We start from the raw sequence: 13,357 nt of genomic DNA, 5'->3' as shown, positions 1-13,357 counted from the left end.
TATATATATATATATATATATATATATATATATATATATATATATATATACATGTATATAGTGAACCTATGACATGTGTGCTAGAGGGGGGCTGCATCCCTCCCCTTATCCACATGTGCCTGATGTTTTTCAAATGACTTGCCCCTCTGCCCAGCAGCCCAGTGGGAACATTTCCTCCCTTCCCTGTCTGGAGTAAGGCAGGGAGTGGGGGGACTCACATGTGGTGTGAAGATTGCAGTTTTGTCTCTAAAAGGTTTGCCATCACTGGTACAGTATAGGCTTCTTTAATAGCAAGAAAACTAGTTTAAAAAAAAAAAGATAACAATGACTAAGAATAAGGACATTTTTGCCATTGGCAAGATAAGTACAAAGACTGGAATACTGGATACTGGAAATAGATTACCTTTATTGGAAGAAATTTTTTCATTCAAGGACATGCAAAAAACTATTGTCAGAAGAAGTCAAAGTAATTAAACCTGGGCATATTTCTCAGACTCTAAAATATCCCCTTAAAATTTTTTGGGGGATTGTAACTTCTAGCAGTTCTGTGAATTTGCTCTCATCAAGGAATAAGGAACATTGATTAATATCTTGATATACTAAGAAGCAAAACCTTTCTGGAATTAAAATCACAAAAGGAGATGAAATATTACAACATGATGTTGCACCATTCTGCATTAATATGAAGGGTTAAGAAATGTGTGCAAGTGATAAAAATAAAATGGTTTTATGGCCTAGGAACTCACCTGATTTAAATCCCATTAAAAATCTCTCTGCTATAAGTAAGGCTAGTCTTGGGAAAGTGAGTATTTGTAAAAGATGCTCCAGTAGATAAAAGTATGATTTCATGATGAAGTAAAGAATGTGTCTTATGTCTTGTAAACTCAGTGTCAGATAATGTATAATAAAATTATTGCAGAAAAGGGAGAACATAGTATATATTCAAAGTTTTAAAAAAGATATATGTTGAAAGGTTTGTGATAATGCCAATTAATTTAAAGTCAGTTTATTCATTTAATATCAGTTATTTTACTTTATTCTAAAAAATTTTACACTTCTTCAACTTGGTCAGGTTAGCAATACTGAGTCAAATTTTAGAAATATAAGCTCCCCAAGCCCCTTTATAAGGAAACTAGCCCTACCTTTGTAAAACAATCAGTATTACCACATCCCACCCCTTCTGGCAAGATACCAGAAGTCTTCATGGGGATCTTAACTGTCTAAATGAATTTAAGACCATTAAATACCTTTGACTTAAGAAATACATGAGTTAGGTGGCAAGTAGCATTTGTATAGAGAAGTTAAGTACAAATTAAAAGAAAGATTTAAAAAAAACAAACAATATGAGTCTTCTAAAAAAAATGAAATGTGTGTAATGAAAGTGATATAGATAGTTCACAGTGGCTCTACTGAAGCCAAGTAGTGATAATAGAAAGGATTTAAACCAGGAACATTAGAACCACAGTTCCAGTGATAGAACCTCTCAAAGGTCAAAATCATCTCTACAGGGTAAGAAGTATCTCATGCAATCTGAGCCAATATTCAGACTTGTGGGTAGTTTTCTCAGTTCCTCAGGATTGTCCTGGGTCATTGCATTGCTGCTGGTAGAAAAGGCTATTATATTCGATTGTGCCACAATGTATCAATCTCTGTGTATAACTATCAGTTCCTGGAGGTCATTCCACTTCACATGGAATTCCTCCAGTTCGTTATTCCTTTTAGCACAATAGTATTCCATCAACAACAGATACCACAATTTGTTCAGCTATTCCCCAATTGAAGGGCATACCCTCGTTTTCCAATTTTTTGCCACCACAAAGAGTGCAGCTATAAATATCTTTGTACAAGTCATTTTCCTTATTATTTCTTTGGGGTACAAATCCAGCAGTGGTATGGCTGGATCAAAGGGCAGGCAGTCTTTTAGAGCTTTTTGGGCATAGTTCCAAATTGCCATCCAGAATGGCTGGATCAATTCACAACTCCACCAGCAATGCATTAATGTCCCAATTTTGCCACATCCCCTCAAATATTAATCACTTTCCTTTGCTGCCATATTAGCCAATCTGCTAGGTGTGAGGTGGTACCTCAGAGTTGTTTTTATTTGCATTTCTCTAATCGGGAGGTATTTAGATTTCTTCATGTGAAAACTGCCTATTCATTTCCCTTGACCATTTGTCAATTGGGGAATGGCTTGATTTTTTGTAAATTTGACTTAGTTCCTTATATATTTGGGAAATTAAGCCTTTGTCAGAGAGTTTTGTTATCAATTTTTTCCCCCAATTTGTTGCTTTCCTTCTAATTTTGGTTTCATTGGTTTTGTTCATACAAACCCTTTTTTATTTGATATAATCAAAGTCATTCATTTTACATTTTGTAATGTTCTCTATCTCTTGCTTGGTCTTAAATTCCTTCCTTTCCCACACATCTGACAGATATACTATTCTATATTCATTTAATTTATTTATGACATAACTCTTTATATTTAAGTCATTTACCGAATTTATATAGGGCCCAGGACATTTTAGAAAGGAGCTTTTTAAACCATCTTGGGGGAAAGAGGCCTACTAATTAGAGAGGACCTGAAGCCTTTCCTTATAATATATTGTGAGGGGACAAATAATCTCAAGGCTAGTGATGATGCGAGGGACAAAATAAAGAGTGACTGAAGGGGACATGGCCTCCCAGTAGTCAGTAGATAAGATATTTATCTTCCCCATCCTTAAAGACTTTTACATATTACCCATGTAGCTTCTAGTTAGCCCTCTGGGAAGATTTGTTAGGACTCTAATTCTCAGAGTATTATGTTACTGGATTAATAAATGACCACTGAAGTTGGTATGCATTCCTCTCTCATAGCAGGCAGAATCATTCTTTAGGCAAAGTATAGTTCTTTAAAGCCCAAGTTCTTCACAACTACAAAACACTTTCCACACAATTAAAATTAGATTTAAACAATTGGAAAAACATTAATTGCTCGTGGGTGGGATGAGCTAACATACTAAAAATGACAATCCTACTTAAATTAATTTACTTATTCAGTGCCATACCTATCAAACTACCAAGAAACGTTTTTACTGAATTAGAAAAAACTATAACAGTTCATTTGGAAGAACAAAGATCAAGAATATCAAGGGAAATAATGGAAAAAAAAATGTGAAGGATGAGAAACTAGCACTACCAGATCTAAAATTGTACTATAAAGCAGTAGTCATCAAAACAATTTGGTATTGGTTAAGAGACAGAAGGGAAGATCGGTTGAATAGACTTGGGGAAAATAACATCAGCAAGACAGTATATGATAAACCCAAAGAGCCCAGTTTGGGGGACAAAAATCCACTATTTGACAAAAACTGCTGAGAAAATTGGAAAACAATATGAGAGAGATTAGGTTTAGATCAGTATCTCACACCCTACACCTAGATAAATTCAGAATGGGTGAATGACTTGAATATAAAGAAGGAAAATATAAGTAAATTATGTGAACATAGAATAGTTTACCTGTCAGATCTATGGGAAAAGAAAGATTTTAAGGCCAAGCAAGAGTTAGAAAAATATTACAAAATGTAAAATAAATAATTTTTATTACATTAAATTAAAAAGGTTTTGTACAAAGAAAACCAGTGCAATCAACATTAGAAGGGAAGTAACAAATTGGGAAAAAAATCTTTATAACAAAAACCTCTGACAAAGGTCTAATTACTACGATTTATAAGGAGCTAAATCAATTGTACAAAAAATCAAGCCATTCCCCATTCGATAAATGGGCAAGGGACATGTATAGGCAATTTTCAGATAAAGAAATCAAAATTATCAATAAGCACATAAAAATCTCTTATAATTAGAGAAATGCAAATCAAAACAACTCCAAGGTAACATCTCACACCTAACAGCCTGACTAAAATGATAGCAAAGGAAAGTAATAAATGTTGAGGGGATGTGGCAAAAATTGGGACATTAATGCACTGCTGGTAGAGTGTGAATTGATCCAACCATTCTGGAGGGCATTTTGGAACGATGTCCAAAGAGCTCTGAAAGACTGCCTGCCCTTTGACCCAGCCATACCACTGCTGTGTTTATACACCAAAGAAATCATAAGGAAAAAGACTTGTACAAAAATACTTATAGCTGCACTCTTTGTGGTGGCAAAAAATTGGAAAATGAGGGAGTGTCCTTCAATTGGGAAATGGCTAAACAAATTGTGGTATCTGTTGTTGATGAAATACTATTGTGCTCAAAGGAATAATGAACTCGAGGAATTCCATGTGAACTGGAAAGACCTCCAGGAATTGATGCAGAGTGAAAGGAACAGAACCAGGAGAACGTTGTACACAGAGACTGATACACTATGGCACAGTCAAATGTAATGGGCTTTTCTACTAGCAGCAATGCAATAATCCAGGAAAATTCTGAGGGACTTATAAGAAAAAATGCTATCCACATCCAGAGAAAGAACTATGGAAGTAGAAACACAGAAGAAAAAAAACTGCTTGATCATATGGGTCAATGGGGACATGATCGAGGATGTAGACTCTAAACGATCACCCTAATGCAAATATTAATAATATGAAAATAGGTCTTTATCAATGACATATGTAAAACCCAGTAGAATTACTCATTGGCCACGGAGGGGTGGGGGCCGGAGGAGGGGAGGGAAAGAACATAAGTCATGTAACCATGGAAAAATATTCCAAATCAATTAATTAAATAAAAATTTTCAGTTAAAAAATAGTCCAGATTCTTGTAGGCAGGGATTCACTGAATTATCAGAAGAAGCATAGTGTAGGGTTGGGATTAGAGATCTCAGGTTCTTGCAAAGTATAACAGTCATGAAGGGAAATAACATCAGAGAAGCTTCTTCAATGTGAAAAAAGGTCTAAGTGACAAAAAAATAATAAGGGATAGACAATGGGAATTAAGTGACTTGCCCAGGGGTCTTACAGCTAGGAAATGTTGGAGGCTAGTTTTGAACTCAAGACCTCCCATGTTTGGGCCTAGCTCTCAATCTACTGAGCCACCTAGCTGATCCTTATGCATTCTTTTAATGTTTCTTTTTGTTTCTCTGCTGTCATTTTTTCTTCTAGTTCTATATTTTTGCATTTCCAATCTGTTATTTTCTTTCCTAACATCACTATTTCTCTGGATATGATGTCTGTCATATCTAAGTTATATACTGCTGTTTGGTTTTCATTTCTGCATTACAATCCCTGATTTCTGATCAAAGTACATTCCTAAAATTTCTTTATTTCTCTTCTGAAACATTTTTTACCTAGTGATATATTTTATATAATTACATGGATATACACTTTTCACTGGAAATAATGTTATAACCTTTAGGCACTCACTGTGAATCTCTCTTTTGTTATTAGCTTATCTATGACTTTGCTTCTTCAAAGATTGTGGCATTCTGAGATTTGAAGCCATACAAGATCACTTGCAGAACATTTATATTTAAGTAAGATGTTTGTTGTGTGCCAAGGAGCAACTTGGGAGTGTTGAAAACACTATTCAATTTCCCAATTGGAATGTGGCTTATAGTCTTCTTCCTGTTGAATTCTCATTGTCTATTGGCTGTGATTGTTCTAAATATGGGAACTGTTTTAGTAATTCAGTGGGTTGGCTATCCAACTGTGTGTCATAGTTTACTAATGATCTTTAGACTTTTTTTTTAAATTTGAACCAGATTGATGTTAAAATAAAAGTTAGAGGATGAAATAAAGATGTAATAATATTTGATCCAAGAGTCAGTAACGTGGCAAAAAAAAATAAAAAAAAATATATATATATATACACACACATATATATATGTATATAGAAAATCATTTTGGCAGCTATGTGTAGAATGGATTAGAGAGGGAGAGTCAGGAAGACAAATAAGGAGGCTATTGCAACCATTTGAAAGGTAATAATGGCCTCAACTAATGTAATTAGAGAATTAGCGATACTGAAGGAATATTTTTCTGTTAGAAATGAAAAGATTTGGTAACTGGTTGTATTTGTGAAGTGAGGAAGAATAATGCCCTCATTGTTAATTTGGATGACTAGAAGAATGATGATACTTTCGACAGAAATAAGAAAAATTTTTAAAAAGTGATTTTTGGGAGAAAAGTAATGAGTTTTGATTTGGAAATATTAAATTTGAGATGCTTTTGTGACATAGAATGTCTTCCAGGCAGTGATGTTGAACTAGAGGTCAGGGTGAGAGAGTAGGGGTGGATTTGTAGATCTGGGAGTTATCTTTGCAAAAGGAAGATAAATATATAGGAGCCAATGGAATTACCAAGAAAGTATTCAGAAAGAAGAGAAGAGATCTCAGGATAGAGTTTTTTGTGTAGGTTCCACAATTACAGAGTGTGATATAGATGATAATCCAGAAAAGGTGACTAAAGAAGGAATAGTCACACAGTTAGGAGAAATAAGAGAGCAGTCTTACAATTCAGGAAAGAATAATTATCTAGGAAAAGAGAATAACAAATAGTAGAAAATACTGAGTGCTTAAAAAGGATGAAGGTTGAAAAAAGACCATCTGATATGTCAACAAAGATATCATTGATAACTTTGAAGGAAAAACTTTCCAGTTGAGTAAGGAGTTAAGGGTGATACTGGCAACCCAAGAGACTGAATGGACAGTAGTTCCCTAAGAAGATTGGGGGGAAATTTTAAAAGGTTTGGGGAAGAAAAAAAAGAATAATATAATGGCATGCCTATCTGTGGCTTCTCATTCTCTGCTACTCACTCTTTCCCAAAATGAAAAGAATATTAGGGGCAGAATAGGAAGAAAGAGAAGTGTCAGGATAGACGTAACTCATGTAAGAATGACAGTTTTATTTGCAGAGGCAAGAATAACTTTGTCTTTTTTAAATTTTCTTAGAGGAAATACAAGAATAGAAGAGGCATGTGAAATGTATACAAGAGCTGCAAACATGTTCAAGATGGCCAAAAACTGGAGTGGTATGTATGGGTTTTTTGTTTTTAAAGACAGATCAGTATTTTCAGAGCAAGAAATGACACTCTCCGTTAAGATCTATTTAGAGAAAAGGACTATATGCACACTTAAATCCCAGATTGCAAGCACCATGAAAGTACATAGATGGTTAATAAATTGTCATGTGAAAGTATGACAACTAAAGACCTGTCCTAGTGAAATAATAAACATAAGCAAAAAGTAACTTAGTTTAATTTTTTAAGAACTGGAAACTATCGCTACTTTGTTTTCTCTTAACTAATACAGCGGGCATTCAGTAAATGTTAACTAATGATTTAAAATATAAGTTAAAAAAGAATAACTGTCATCATAATTTCTTTCAAATTGTATCAGAAAGGAGTAATTATAAAAAGCATTTTAAAACATTTTAAAGAAACATTTATGTTACCAATGAAAAAAAATGTTTAATTCTTGTGAACCAGATGGCAATGGCCATTAATCACCATCAATTCCTATTGAGATAAGTATTTCTTTGGAAATTGTAACAATGGTAAAATTGATTAAATATAAACATTAGTCCTCATTTTTTTCCTTACATCAGTCCTTTATTAATACAGATTCAAAAATAGTAAATTTAATAAAATTAGCTTTCATATTTCATTTCCCCAAATGAGTTATTCTTTCTAAATGAATGACTATTTTTTCTAAGGCTAGTTTTAGAAAGAAATAAAGTTGAGCTGTAAATTTTCTCTTCTGAAACCAAAGTTATTTCTTCATGTTAAGATAGGAAGTTTTTGTTTTTGTCTTGTATTTTTGTTTTAGTAGAAACAAAATGGTTACTGTTGTTAAGATACTACTGTAACTTTTTTTTAATTATAATTTATCCTAAATCATATAATATCTATTTGGATTTAAAAAGGTTTTTGGGGCTAGTCCACATACTCTTTGTACCTTCTTTTCCTGTTCTGTCAAAACATATGGAGCTTATGAGAAAGCTAACTGTTTAATTGTATTCATCCACAGAATTAATTTTATTTACTAACATCTGACACTTTTCTTTTGTACTAATTACTTTTTACTTAAATTTCTAACAAAAATCTATATTACATATTTTTATGTGTCCAAATTAGTAATTGCAATGTCTACTTACCCAAGTACTGATATTTTTTGAACTACTGTCTCCAAGAAGAGATAGATCTACATATTATGTGTTGCTCGTTTCATGATATTAATGCATTATACAAACCTGAAAATATCGTGTCATATTGAGAGAAAATAAAGTTCAGTTGTTTTAAAGCCTATATTTATATTTAAAGAAATTAGCTTAGCTGATTAACTGTGAGTTCCATATGTACCTTTGTCTTTGGAATTTTTAATAGATTTCACCTGGCCATTATAGAAATGTGATTACAAATAATAAAAAATAGTAATTTTTTTAAAAGTAGAAAAACAAATGTGCAGTATTTAGAGTCAATATATTTTTGGTTTTTGGAGAAAGCAGAGAAAGATGGAAAACTCTCAGATGTTGGGCTGAATGCAGACAGCTATAATTGAATGTATTACTCATAGTTTGAGAACATTCTGTAGGTGTTAGTCATTAGTGTTTTTAATTGTATAAGTTCTTTTATTTGAATGTTTTTCTTTGTGATCCTTAATAAGGTAGCCTATTTTAGATACAAATTGGATAGGCAAGTATTAAATAACCACATAAAGAAATATAATGATTAAAAATATGACTGCCTTGAAAGAGGTCAGTATCTTCCTTTGCATTTCTATTCATTACTATCTTATATAGTCCAAGTATTCTTTATTGTCCCTTGACAATATTAGGTTTTTTTCAATTTGCACAACAATCTAGCTCCCTTACATAGAAGTACCTTTCCTAATTCTTCATCTGTGTATAAATCTTACAGATCTTCCTAGACCAATTTCAAGTCCTACCTTTTCCCTGAAGCCTTTCTTAGCAGTTTTTGTATGTACTGAACTCACTCTCTTCCTGGTGTCCCATAGCATCTATGTGGTATTTCTGTTGTATTAATTTTTAAATTAAGTTTGAAGGAGTTGAGCTATATTGGCTACTATTTTTTAAAATAATGGTTGTCCTATGAAAGATTTAGCTATTCTCAGCAATATAACGATCTAAAATAATTCCAGAAAAGAACTGATGGAGTCAGCATGCAGATCGAAGCATACCATTTTCATTTTATTTTGCATATATTTTTTATTTTGGGGTTTTGGTTTTATATGAGTATACTCTCACAACATGACAAGTATGGAAATATGTTTTGCATGGTCTAAAATATATTATCCATATCAAATTACTTACCATATCATGGAGGGAGGAGGAGGAAAAGGAGGACGGAGAGAGAGTGAGGGAGAGAGAGAGAGAGAGAGAGAGAGAGAGAGAGAGAATTTTGTTCAGAAAACATGTTTAAAATTGTTATTACATGTAATTGGGAAAATAAAAAATATCTTTTGAAATGAAAGTTGTTACTTATGAACTGCCATACTTAAAGGGACGGAGCCTATAAAATTGTAAAAATCTGTACAGTTATATCCTATATGGCATGGTTCCAAAAAAACATATTTTACAGTAACATTATTAGGTTTTATAGTAATCATAAATATATAGATGTAGTAGAACTAGAAGGGACCTTGGAAGTCCCATTCCTTCCCCCTCACTTTTTGTATATAACCCTTCCTTTTATAGACAGCGAACATGAGAGCAAAGGTTAATTGCCCATGTTCATACAGGTAGAAAGTATATATTCAAACCCATGATCTGACTCTAAAATTTGGTGCTCTTTCCACCATACTATAATAACATTTTTTTTAAGATTATAAAGTTGGTTTTTTTTTAAACCCTTAAATTCTGTGCATTGGCTCCAAGGCGGAAGTGTGGTAAAGGTGGGCAATGGGGGGTCAAGTGACTTGGCCAGGGTCACGCAGCTGGGAAGTGTCTGAGGCCTGATTTGAACCTAGGACCTCCCATCTCTAGGTCTGGCTCTTAATCCACTGAGCTACCCAGCTGCCCCCAAGGATTTTAAAGTTAATAATACACTTTACATACATTATTTCATCTTGTTGCTTGATCCAAATGACTATGTGAGTTATTTATAATCAAACCCCATTATAACATTCAGTATAGGTAGACTATTCTTCTGAGTCCAGCCTCACTTGTCTTCTCCTCCAACTTTCCTACCCTTATGGTTTCTTTTACACCCCAGTTTATTACTTCCTAAGACATAAGAAAATTCTAGCCTTCCCTTTCTGGTGATTTCTGCATATTCCCCACCTTCAGAATATATACCTCTACTTTGGTTAGAAGTTTTCCTATAGAATTAACTGCCCTATTGAAATATTATTTTACCTTCATTTAACATTCTTTTGGGTGTAGAATCAGGTAATTTGGGTGGGTTCTATTTATTCTTGAATCTGTTTTTATTTGTTTCTGATTTAGAATACTCTTTCATTGAAATTTACTACTTAAAAAAAATAGATCAGATTGCTATAGCTCTAGACCTCTGGGTATTTAACACACCTGGAGAAATACAATTTTTTTTTTTTTGCTTTTCTAGCTGCAGGAAATGCCTTTTGTCAGGCTGCCAAGCTCCATATGCAACTACAAAGCAAACATGATTCTGCTACAAGTTTTGTAGATGCTGGAAATGCTTATAAAAAGGCAGATCCACAAGGTAAGATCCAGAATAATATGCACCCAATATCTGCTTAATTCTGGTTAATGTTTACTTATTTTTAGATGTTTATTTAGACAGAACATTAGCAAAGTCTTTCTACTACTTCTAGAATATTTTATTTTCATCTTTTTAACAAGAAAGGAAATATAACCTAATTTAGAATATTTGAGTTCTTTTTCATAGTTTAGATTTATGGAACCCTTATTTACTTATACAAATATTTAGAAGTAGTATATGGACAAAAAGTAAATTATTTTGATTTTGTTGTTGTAAACATAGTTGCTGCAACTAATGATATTTATTGGCAATATTGAATTTATATATATACATATATATGCTTTATATGTTCTTACTGTCTTGCCATAGAAGCTTTGACCTATTTACATTTTGGAGTATATAAGTAGCATGTTTGGGTCTTTAATTATGTCCTAAAATTATCCTCTCTTGTAGAGGATTATACTATTATGTAAGATTGAAATATATTTTAAAATAAATTTGTAACTCTTATAGAAATTTTTTTACTCCCCATAACTAGTTATAGAATGAGGTGGTACATATAGTTATATTTCAGTTTTGAAATTGATTTTTCAAGATATTTTGATTTTTATATTTGGTGTACATGGGGTAAATTTTTTTAATGAATTTGTTTTTCAAATAAAAAAAGACCTCTGTAAAAGTTATTAATACACTTGGCAAATAAAAATATTAATTACTATCCCACTAAGAACTCTCAGTTAGGCCTTTCTTCTCTTAACATGTAATACTAAGTAATAATACTAATAATTTTAACTTATGGTGCTATAAAATTTTCACAAATCATTTAATGTAACTTCTTTTACTTCTCTAGAGCATTGCTTTCCACACTTTTCCACATGAAGTAACCAGAAATTTAATGAGAATATTTTCAATGCTAGCTATAGTTCCTCTAAAATATTAAATAAGAAAGTTTATAATCAAATCTCCCAAAAGCATTAATAATATAAATGCACACATGTATATTTAAATATACATATGGATATATGCACACGTTAAAAATACATGTTACATGTCAATTAAAAATTTAAACATATGCTAATTTTCTCCATTTTGCTTCAGATGTTCTCTGACCCTACTTTCCTCTTGTAAGGAATGTCCCTCAGGATGCTCTTTGGACCATCATTTATGCATTCCATCAATGTATTTGAAGTTTTAAAAATTCATTACAGATATTTCCCCCTCAGAAGCATAAAGAATAAAAATTAAACAGAAAAAAAATCCATTACAGATATTTTCACTTTATGATACTGAATACTTTTATGCCATATAAAGTTTTCTAATAGCCTTTATTATTGAAGTTGTATATTTTTGAAGCATTTTTCCCTAGTGTCTTATGTAGATGATGTTTAAAAGAACATAGTCACAAACTTTCTTGAACATGCTAGAAAATGTAGACTTTCTTTGCCCTAAGGAATTTGATCAAAATCTTTTTGAGTTGAACTGCAAGGAGAATAAAACTTGTGCTACTTACCTTTCTTGTGGCTCAGTGATAGGGATGATGCTGTATCTTCTAGTTATGACTCATTTGAATCCAAAAGAGGATAATCTTTCTATTCTATTTTTGATTTAAATTACAACTGACCCAAGTTAATATTAACGATCCCATGATTTTGTTTTTTTTTTTATGATGCAGTCTTTCATCTGGATGGAATCCTCATTTAAAGGTTATAAGTAAATAAGCCAAATAATGCTAATATAAGCTATAATTCCTTAATTTACATTGTAGCAGCTGGGAACAAAGCCACGCTATTACAACTGGACTTTTGCATGATTATGTTTGCTTTTTACTAACTTCCCTATCCATCTTCCATCCCCACATTATACCTAATTATTATTCTTGTAAGAGCCATGAAAAAAATTTCATTTTAAACCCATTTGACTGAATGGATTTCTCATTGTTTTCCTTAAAACGCTTCAGAGGCTATCAACTGCTTAAATGCAGCCATCGATATTTACACAGACATGGTAAGAAATTGCATTGCTTGAGTGGCTGTGGGGTGGAATCAGAGATGGCTTGGAGAATTATTCTTTTTTTTTCCACTTTTTTTCCCAAACTGATATGGAGGAAAACAAATGAATATGATAGACGAACCCCTGTTTTTGTTTTTCTTCCCAGGGAAGATTTACAATTGCAGCCAAGCATCATATTACCATTGCTGAGATATATGAAACTGAGCTGGTAGACATTGAGAAGGTAAGTTTGTGATAGCTCTCTATACACTGAGCCACCTTGCTGCCTGTCCTTAGGTAGAATGTTAAAAAAAGTCATGATTTAATACGGGTCTTTAATTGAAAGTATATTTGTTTTGCTTTCAGGCTATTGCACATTATGAGCAATCAGCTGACTATTATAAAGGAGAAGAATCAAACAGGCAAGTTTCCTTTGAAAATTTGTTTTTGATGCATGTGCTAAAGTTGGCAGATGTTCAATTTTGATCAGTTTTACAAATTGATTAAAACATTTTCATAGGAATAAGTCATTTTAGCTAACTTTTTCCTTTTTAGGATGTTATCTATCTTTAACTCTATGATTCTTGATTTTCAGTTCAGCCAACAAGTGTCTTCTGAAGGTGGCAGCATATGCAGCTCAACTAGAACAATATCAGAAAGCAATTGAAATCTATGAGCAGGTTAGTACATTTATAGGCATCATTTTATACTATATGCCTTTCCAGGTCCTTTTAAAATTAATTATAGATTC

General features: G+C 32.6%; 1 protein-coding gene across 3 annotated transcripts in view; it reads left to right on the top strand.

Moving 5' to 3' along the window:
• Nucleotides 1-13,357, top strand: part of NAPB (NSF attachment protein beta) — a 33,776-nt gene that overhangs the window by 12,423 nt on the left and 7,996 nt on the right. Inside the window, exons 2-8 of one of the 3 annotated variants that reach the window (XM_044660753.1) lie at nt 6,869-6,948; nt 7,688-7,699; nt 10,501-10,617; nt 12,575-12,621; nt 12,773-12,850; nt 12,973-13,028; nt 13,202-13,286. In XM_044660753.1, the coding sequence (XP_044516688.1) occupies nt 6,869-6,948; nt 7,688-7,699; nt 10,501-10,617; nt 12,575-12,621; nt 12,773-12,850; nt 12,973-13,028; nt 13,202-13,286 (475 nt within the window). The remainder of the gene's footprint in view (nt 1-6,868; nt 6,949-7,687; nt 7,700-10,500; nt 10,618-12,574; nt 12,622-12,772; nt 12,851-12,972; nt 13,029-13,201; nt 13,287-13,357) is intronic. The other 2 variants (XM_044660752.1, XM_044660754.1) reach the window with 2 other exon arrangements.

Source organism: Gracilinanus agilis, chromosome 2 (assembly GCF_016433145.1).
Source record: "Gracilinanus agilis isolate LMUSP501 chromosome 2, AgileGrace, whole genome shotgun sequence".
Lineage (NCBI taxonomy): Eukaryota > Metazoa > Chordata > Mammalia > Didelphimorphia > Didelphidae > Gracilinanus > Gracilinanus agilis.
Note: the sequence above shows the minus strand (reverse complement) of the source record. Positions and strands in the feature narration are given on the sequence as shown.